This window comes from Oncorhynchus gorbuscha, linkage group LG07 (assembly GCF_021184085.1).
Source record: "Oncorhynchus gorbuscha isolate QuinsamMale2020 ecotype Even-year linkage group LG07, OgorEven_v1.0, whole genome shotgun sequence".
NCBI lineage: Eukaryota > Metazoa > Chordata > Actinopteri > Salmoniformes > Salmonidae > Oncorhynchus > Oncorhynchus gorbuscha.
The window spans coordinates 28168417-28178313 of record NC_060179.1 but is presented as its reverse complement, the minus strand read 5'-3'; the positions used below and the strand labels follow the sequence as shown (position 1 = coordinate 28178313).

General features: G+C 44.5%; 1 protein-coding gene across 1 annotated transcript in view; it reads right to left on the bottom strand.

The window, feature by feature from the left end:
* Nucleotides 1–256: 256 nt before the first annotated feature.
* LOC124039174 (cadherin-7-like) overlaps nucleotides 257–9897 on the bottom strand; it is a 135082-nt gene continuing 125441 nt past the window's right edge. Inside the window, exons 11-12 of the mRNA XM_046355081.1 lie at nucleotides 6263–6514; nucleotides 257–2541 (exon numbers count right to left, since the gene is read on the bottom strand). Of these exons, the coding sequence (XP_046211037.1) occupies nucleotides 2027–2541; nucleotides 6263–6514 (767 nt within the window). The 3' untranslated portion in view covers nucleotides 257–2026. The remainder of the gene's footprint in view (nucleotides 2542–6262; nucleotides 6515–9897) is intronic.

The window sequence follows — 9897 nt, the reverse complement described above, 5'->3', positions numbered from 1 at the left end:
CATCTGGATCCCAGAGTTGTGCAAAGGCAAAGAAAATGTGCGTGTGTGTGTGTGTTTGTGTGTGTGTGTGTTATGCCTGCTGATATTCATGCCAGGCAAAAAGGCAGCTCTGCATCTCCATCTCCTCAAACAACCCATCATTTCTTTCTCTCAAAGCATGTGGTACACCTTGATAATGTAATTAAACACGGACATATCCTAGATGTTTTAATGTTCAAAAGAACTGAAAGAAGTCCCCTCAGTCTTTTGAGGAACAGAATGTCCTTTTTATTGTCAGCAAAAAGGATAAAAACATCTGCCAACATCATATAATTCTGCTTCTTCAAAATAAATAAGAATACTTTTTTGATGAACATGTTGACTTCCAATGGGAACAGTTCAAAAGGCATTTTGTTTGAAATAAAATGCTCCCTTTGCCTCCCGTATTCTCGCCATACAGTGTCCTTCATAATCAATGAACAAAATGTGCACCATGGGTGGACATGATTTCATTCTGCAGAATATTTTTGGGACAAGCTGATTTACTGCAGTTACTGTGAGCAACAGGAAATACTTGTTGTTGTTGTTGCTGTTGTTGTTGTTGTTATGTAACCATAGCCGCTGGAAGTAGGATGCTGAGGGTGCTGCAGCATTTTAAAAAATCAAATAAAAAAAACATCGGACTAAAAAATAATATATTAATACAAATATATATTTTTTAAAGTCTCTCACGAAAGTAATGAATGCACTGGGTCTTTACTAGTCCTGTATTAGTGGACTGATATAGCCGTCTATAGCGTGCACAAAACAATTATGTCCCCACCCCCCCCGGTGAAAAATAAATAAATTGCAGCACCCCTAAACATCTTCCTGCAGCTATGTACGTGACCCATCTCAGCCCAGCACAACAATCCATTCAAACAAGCCTTCACTTTATTCAAGTCTAAGTTGCAAGTATCTTCCACGGTCCAACACAACGTCAACGGAATTCCTTGGGCAAGAGTAAATGTTGGCCCGTGAATTCCAAATTCCTTGGCAAATAATGAAAAATACTTTATTTGAAGGTTCAATCCGGATATGGATTTTCCATCTCAACCATAATGTTACATCATTGTTATTACATCAGTATTACATAAAATTGGACTTGGCAAATAGAAAGAGTCAGGCCTAAGGAAAATAGACTCAAAGGCAAAACACCACATAGTAACATCTGTAAAATGCTAGGTTAAGAGGAGAAAGATGTTACTTTCCTGCACCTATCGAAGGATACACACGGATCAGTTGCATTATTTTTCTCAGACCACAGTACACACAATTTCTTGTAGACACGAGGTCAGATTTCAAAACTCTCAAGAATTTAACAGTAGTGGTTCCTCTTCAACCGATCTGTACACTTGACTACTTGTCACAAATAGCACTGAAAGATACGACTGGCTGATTTCTCTTTGTTTGTTTTTGTCTCCGCGAGTCTGTGACTTAAGAGGAGTTTTTCCTTCGTAATCTGAAAAACATCAAACAAAAACAAAACATTGACACTCTTGACGACTTTCAAATGAATAGTTGAGGGATTGAGGGACTCTACTGATTAGCCGCCGGGGACCGAGCACTAGGAGAAAGTGTTTTTTTTTTTTTTTAACAAAAAGAGCAAGGGAATGCATCAAAACAAGACTGCTGGGTCTGTGCCCATCACAGGAATGAGAGAACAGGTGCCTCCACATAAATATACTGTAGCCTACCACGTACACAGTCGATTGCTGGACCCCAGCCCAACTTTGAAACCTTTTAATGTCTTTGCTCACAAGGTTTCCTTTTCAGTCAAGTCACTTTTGAAGTTACATGTCAAAACTTGCCAAGTCACCCTTTTTGAAAATCCAAAATCCAAGGCAAGTAAACAAACCAAACCTTTTAAGTCAAGATTTTTTTTGTTTCTTACTTTTGTTCTCAGACTCTTGCACCCTGCACTTTGGCAGACTAGTTGTTAATTATATTTTTTTTATTACAATACATTACCATTGTTGATTTTTGTATAAGTTCGGGAAAATGTTGGCTATGAGAACACGCTTTTGCCGTCGCCGTAGAGGTCGGCTAGCTTTTTGAAGCGCGGCCCCCAGTTGCTGAGATAGTCGTAGTTCTGCTCTGAGTCTGTACTTAGTGACTCCAGGGAGCTTAACGACTCAGCTACCGAACCATTCCCCTCAAAGGCGTACGTCTGCAGAGAGTCATACGGCGGAGCTGATGGATCAACATCTGCGTCCTTCAGCCGGTCCCAAATGAACTCTCGGAACACCACGTTGTCCGGTAGGGTCTTGTAGACGGGAAGCGAGGAGGAGGATCTCGGGTAGGGGAAGAAGGTGGGGGTGTCAGGGGTGACGTCTCGCCGGACCTTGGGGTCTCTGATGACATTGAGGTTGCGGAGGGCCACCATGTCGAAGGCCTCAGTGTCCTCCTCTCCTCCACCTTCATCGTCGTAGCGGACGATGTTCTCCCTCACGTCCCTCTCCTCCTCCAGGATCAAGGGCTCCTTCTTCCTCCGACGCATCGACACAATCAGCAGCACCATCACTAAACAAGGAAAGAGAAGAGTCTGAGTCCATGTTTATTAACCATCAGCATTAGGATACTTATTCAATATAAAGGCAGAGTACATTTGGATGATACATCTACGGAAAACAATAGCCCATATTTGATGAATGTGAAAATAAAACATTGAAACAGTGTCTTTGCATCAATACATTTCTCTCCTCCATCCTCCATTTTGTGCACCACTTCCAAACGGACAGAAAACTTCCTGAAACCGGAATTTCTGAACTTCTAGGCACCCCTCTCCAATCCCTGGTCCCATATATTATTGCTGAAAATAACTCTCCACACCGAAGCAAACTGGCAAATGTCTAATGATCCTTCATCCATCAACGTCGCACTGGTGCCAGTGAAATATCGCATTGTGGGACCATATTTCTTCCCTTTGCTGCGTCTGGCTTCCGCGGGCTAGAGAGAAGGGCCTGGGAAAACGAAGGCAAACACCGCTTCACACCTCGTAATAAGAGAGCAAATGGAGAAGCTGGAAGGGGTGGGGGTGTTACATAAAACGCTCGGGGAGACACTGATGAATGGAGAGCCTTTTGACTGCTGTTTGGTGACTGGCTTCTGAATGCATGGCTCTAATAGCTACAGTGTGTTACTACTCCACCCGTGGTACTACTCAACCATGGTTTAATCTGTCAATACCACTGGTCTGTTTCCCTCACTACTGCTACTACCACTACTGCCATTATTTGGAATGTTGATATAATTTTCTATGTGTGTAATTGTATAGCTTTAGTGAAATGCTATTTTGAAAGATGACACATCCCTTGGAATCAATGAGGAGAATAGTACATTGGTTCACCTCTGATTGCATAGGAGCTTAAGAGCTCTCCAGATTCCATTCAGTTCGGTAATGCTTTTCCAGATGAATCATGATATGGTGGCACAATGAAAGAGAATATCTTCATTGCTTTCCAGCAAAGCTTTTTAGGGTTGAATACCTAGAAGGCGCTATGCTGTGCCTCATCATCACATACTGGGTGTTGGCCAGGAGCCAATCATGCCTTACGAGTGGCTGCAGGAAGATGGCCAAGCATACAAAAGAAACCCACTGTGACAGTCATCAAGCGGCTTCAATACAATGACCAACACACTAGACACTATTCAGCAAGCCTTCATATGAATAAATACCCTCTTTAGAGTGGATCAACACTGCATAGATGCAGATGGTAAACAAACAAAAAAACAAAAAAAAATCTATTTGATGTTATCCTGGATTTGCTGTAATTGAATTGTTTAAAAGATCCATCAAGAACAATCAATACTGTGCAAGCAGAGTTTTCTATGTTGCCATTGCTCTCCTTGCTAGTGTACATCATTATAATGAACTGAAGCAAAAAGACCCCTCCTCATCATCGCCACTCTGCTTGCTTAGCTCTGTCTAAACCTCAGGCTGATTATTCACTGGCTGTGTCACTCACAAATCACACACCTCCCATATTGCTGCATAATTGTAAAAGACAACTACATTCTGATGGCAAAAGGACTAATGGACACATCATTATGAGGACAATATGTCTCATGGAGACAATCATGTTTGTCACTAAAATGATACATTTGGTGTATTGCCTCTAATCAACTAATTTAGGTCACAGATAAACAAACTACTTGTGTAGGGGGAGAATACACTACGGTCTACTGCTATGTACTATTATATAAGCATAATTACCTCTTGCTTTCCCAGTAGTTGTGTTAAGCATCAATAATCACTCAATAAGTCGTATACGAGTAGTTGGGACTGTGGTCCTCCACTTTTTCATAGTCAGGCAAATTCAGAATTAGAGTGGCCAGGGTAGTGAGAAAATCATTTGCTTTGAGTGACAATAGCCATGGCAACAGACATCTGGCGCTGGGGGGGTGCTACTTAAAAGCCCTAATTGGTCGTGTCTGACGCATCACCTGACCGGACCTCAAAGAATAAAAAAGGTGCTAAATCGTTTCAAATAATGACTTGCCAACTTTCTTTTGCAGTTTCAATGTCACTATGACCATGGAGATATTCATCTCCAAAGAGGATTTAGATGACAGCTAAAAATCTCAGAAAAAATATTATATTTTGAGGGTGTACAATTTAGTGGAAGACAGAGTACATGTCTTCTAAATGATAACAGTAGATGTGTTACTTAATGTCATGTGGACCTAAAACTAATGACCGTCCAGTTTGATAGAAAAACTACATAGCCAACCATGTACGCACACACGCACGCACGCACGCACGCACGCACGCACGCACGCACGCACGCACGCACGCACGCACACACACACACACACACACACACACACACACACACACACACACACACACACACACACACACACACACACACACTAGTCACACAACTATATGATAGGTAAGTGAGTTGGTGAGTGGTTGAAACTCATGGACATTGTGAAGTGGGCTCTTATCAATCAACAAAGAAAACAGGTTGGTACATCTCAAGGAGTTGCTGTTCAATTTTCACCTGCCATCTTAGCCACCCGTCATTATAGCTACTCTACTCAGTGATGAAAGATGAATAGAAGTTGTTGGTGTGGGGATGGAGGCCCTGCTTTTCTTTGATGAGAGAGAGAAGAGCGAGAGCGAGAGAGCGAGAGATTGTGAGGTCTGTTCTATTCTACTACGGCTGGAGGACACCTGGACTGACAGCACCTGAGGACGACGGCAGCAGCACCTCTGGTCTTTTTCTGAGCTCTCCTCTCAACCAAAACAATGCAATCACACGCAATCACATCCCCAATTACAGGAGCGCAGATTGAAATAGACCTTGATGGAGGCACGCAAGATTTGGGAGCCAGGACGGGAAGGGTTGTGCACAGGGTGTTAATGCAAGAGGGGGTGGCAGGGAGGGTCAAACAGGGAGAAGCGGAATGGAATGATAGAGAGAATGGGGGAAAAGGAGACAAAGTTAAGCAGCACAGACCGATGGAGGCAGACAAGGACACGTGCGCCCACGGACAGTGTACGCACGCAGACACAGACACAAACAGACAAACATGCACACATTAGCAATGCTGGGTTCAGAGCCCCGCCACTACGTCTTTACCGTGTTCCTCATTCAATATATATATTACAAAAAGTATTCTCCTTAGCAACAGAAATTAAGCACATTTTTGCAAATATAAATGAAAGTGAGTTTTGGCTGGCCCTATCAAAAAAACTAAATGTTTGTTATTGTATATCCTATTTGGACTCCATCTCAGTGTTCAATAAAGTTCACCAGTGCATTAAACTATTCTTGTGACTGGGCTGTGGTATAAAGACCTTGTCTCTGGATTTCATGGGCAATCATTTGCTGCTTAGTTGATTCAATCTAAGTGGAATCTTTAATAACAAAAGCTCATAGCAAATGGGACTAGTGTTAGCATCATGAGAGACACACGTCATAAACCCAGGTACAGTCAAAAACTGGCCCAAAATGTAGAATCCTATACCCATACCCTGCCCCTATACCCACAAAGACATTACCATACCCACACACATCACATTAGTAAGCTCTTACATAAAAAATTAAGATTATTCAAGAACTGAAGACAACATAAAAATGTGAATTATGTCCAGGTTTGCATAGCAAATTTGATAGGTTAAACATTGCTCCAGGCATGATGAAGATCTGTTGACTTATGTAGACCTGTGAAGAATCTGTGTATCTCAAACATGCACACTGTCTCCAGTAGTTGACATCACGGTTGTTCTTACCCAGGAGTGTAATGATGCAGCCCAGAATGGCGACAAGGGCCCCTGTACTGAGGCCAGCAGGAAGTGTGTACGCCACCGCCCCACATGATTGGGCTACGCCGTCCGAGTCACAGTCACACACGCTCACTGATAGGGTGTTGGTGCTACTGAGCGCGGGGCTCCCACTGTCTACGATTAACACGGGCAGTCGGTACAGCACCTGCTCCCGTCTTCGGAATCCTCCACGTTTCGTTACGATGGACGCCGTGTTGTCTGGAAGGGAGGAAAATGAAGAACCAGATCAGTCAGGAAGAAGGAAGAAGGGGAAGAGTATTTAGAGATCAAACCCTGCACAGTCCTGATACAAGCTGAAACAGTACATTGTCTATATTAGGACAGCACTGTGTAAACACAGTAAAAACAGTGGACAGTGAACACAGTGGATAGTAAACACATACAGTATTTATTTAACTGTGGTATAATTAAGCAATAAGGCACTGGGGGGGTGGTATATGGCCAATATACCATGGCTAAGAGCTGTTCTTATTCATGACGCAAAGCGGAGTGCCTGGATACAGCCCCGAGCCGTGGTATATTGGCCATATACCACAAACACCCAAGGTTCCTTATTGCTATTATAAACTAGTTACCAAAGTAATTAGAGCAGTAAAAATAAATGTTTTGTTATACCCGATATACGGTCTGATATACCACGGCTGTGAGCCAATCAGCATTTAAGGGCTCAAACCACCCAGTTTATAACAATCAGTATATACTGTTAGCATATACTGAACAAAAATATGAACGCAACATGTAAAGTGTTGGTCCCATGTTTCATGAGGTGAAATAAAATATATCAGAAAGTTTCTATTCGCACTAAAAGCTTATTTCTCTCAAATTTTGTGTCTGTCAAGTTCTGACCTTAGTTCTTTTTGTTATGTCTTTGTTTTAGTATGGTCAGGGCGTGAGTTGGGTGGGTAGTCTATGTTATTTTTTCTATGTTGTGGTTTTGTGTTTGGCCTGGTATGGTTCTCAATCAGAGGCAGGTGTCGTTCATTGTCCCTGATTGAGAATCATACTTAGGTAGCCTTTTCCCAACTGTGTTTTGTGGGTGATTATTATCTGTTCTGTGTTTTTCTTCACCGTACAGGACTGTTCGTTTGTCGTTTTTTAAATATTTTTTTCAGTGTTCAGAATATGAACACTTACCACGCTGCGCATTGGTCCTTACCTTCTTCCACCCACGACGAGCGTTATAGAATCACCCACCAAAAAAGGACCAAGCAGCGTGGTATCGGGCAGCAGCAGAAATCTCTGGACTCATGGACATGGAAGGAGATTCTGGACGGAGAAGGACCCTGGGCACAGGCTGGGGAATATCGTCGCCCCAAGGCAGAGCTGGAGGCAGCGAAAGCTGAGCGGTGGTGGTATGAGGAGGCAGCATGGCAGCGAGGTTGGGACGAGAGGCAGCCCCAAAAATGTCTTAGGGAGGAGGCACACGGGGAGTGTGGCTAAGTCAGGTAGGAGACCTTAGCCAACTCCTCGTGCTTACCTTGGAGAAAGGTGGACCGGACAGGCACCGTGTTATGCCGTGAGGCGCACGGTGTCCCCGGTGCGCAGGCATAGCCCGGTGCGTTACATTGCAGCGCCTCGTATCGGCTGGGCTAGAGTGGGCATCGAGCCAGGTGCCATGAAGCCAGCTCAGCGCATCTGGTTTCCAGTACGTCTCCTTGGGCCAGGGTACATGGAACCAGCCCTACGCACGGTGTCCCCGGTTCGCCTGCACAGCCCAGTGCGGTCTCCACCTTGCCGCACTGGCCTGGCGATGGGGAGTATCCAGCCAGGTAGGGTTTGCAGGCTTGGTGCTTGAGACCTCCAGTGCGCCTCCACGGTCCGGTCTATCCGGTGCCTCCTCCACGCACCAGGCCTCCGGTGGCAGCCCCACGCACCAGGCTGTCTCTCCGTCTCCTTCCTCCAGGTGCTCCCTCCTGTCCTGAGCTGCCAGAGTCTCCCGTCTGTCCTGAGATGCCAGAGTCTCCCGTCTGTCCTGAGCTGCCAGAGTCTCCCGTCTGTCCTGAGCTGCCAGAGTCGCCCGTCTGTGCTGAGCTGCCAGAATCGCCCGTCTGTCCTGAGGTGCCAGAGCCGCCCACCAGTCAGGAGCTGCCGGAGCCGCCCTTCACTCCGGTGCTGCCGGAATCGCCCTTCACTCCGGCGCTGCCGGAGTCTCCCGCCTGTCCGGTGCTGCCGGAATCCCCCGTCTATTCGGGGCCCGCTGCTAAGGACCCCATTCTGAGGTCGGTGGCGAGGGTCGACACTCTAAAGATGCCACTGAGGCGGGGAAAGAAGCGGGCAAAGACTGTGGTGGAGTGGGGTCCACGTCCAGCGCCAGAGCCGCCACCGCGGACAGACGCCCACCCAGACCCTCCCCTATAGGTTCAGGTTTTGCGGCCGGAGTCCGCACCTTTGGGGCCGGGGGTTACTGTCACGTTCTGACCTTAGTTCTTTTTGTTATGTCTTTGTTTTAGTATGATTTATTATTTTCTGTTCTGTGTTTTTCTTCACCGTACAGGACTGTTTGCTTGTCATTTTGATGTTTTTTCAGTGTTCAGTCGTTTCATTAAAGAATATGAACATTTACCATGCTGCGCATTGGTCCTCACCTTCTTCCACAAACGACAAGCGTTACAACATCCCTGTCAGGGAGCATTTCTCCCTTGCCAAGATAATCCATCCACCTGACAGGTGTAGCATACCAAGAAGCTGATTAAACAGCATGATCATTACACAGGTGCACCGTGTGCTGGGGACAATAAAAGGCCACTAAAATGTGCAGTTTTCTCACACAACACAATGCCACAGATGTCTCAAGTTGAGGGAGTGAGGAATTGGCTTGCTGACTGCAGGAATGTCCAACAGAGCTGTTTCCAGAGAATTGAATGTACATTTCACTAACATTAGCCACCTCCAATGACGTTTTAGAGAATTTGGCAGTCATAACATTTTGTCAGCAGGTGATTGTCAAGCAAATAACTGCCGGTCTCATGGTAATTAACCATTAATTAAGATAAACACATTTAGCGTCTCCTGGCTTTCACGCATAGCCTACAAGAAACTAATGAAGACCTTTGGAACATCTACATTTGAAAAGTCTAATAAATCCATGTAATATAGCATTCACCTTCACAATAAATCCAGGATTTGATCTGGTCTAAAGAAACATGATATGAAGTATGTAGTCTAATTTGTAGTCTAATGTAGTCTATTTCAGAAGAACAGGATAGCATCGTCTGAGTTGTCCTTATGTTAGGCCCTGATCTGTCTATACCATGTTGCTGTGGGCTACACTAGTTGATTTAGCAGACAAGATTTGCTTCGAATTCCGTGGCATTGTTTTATATTATTTTATAGTTTGAAGAATACAATTGAACATAGCTGACTACATAGTTGTGATACAAATAATGGGGCTATATGTTTAGATTTTTTAATACATTCTAAGGCTGCATGAAAGGCGTGAGCTTTGTTAATTTTTATTATGTACTTCGTCAGTCTCTCATTTACAACTTGACAAGCACTTGATAATGCCTCAAATTTCCAGAATGCATCTCATTTGTGTGGCCGTAATGACCCCTAAAAAATCCATGCCTTTTGCGGCCTGT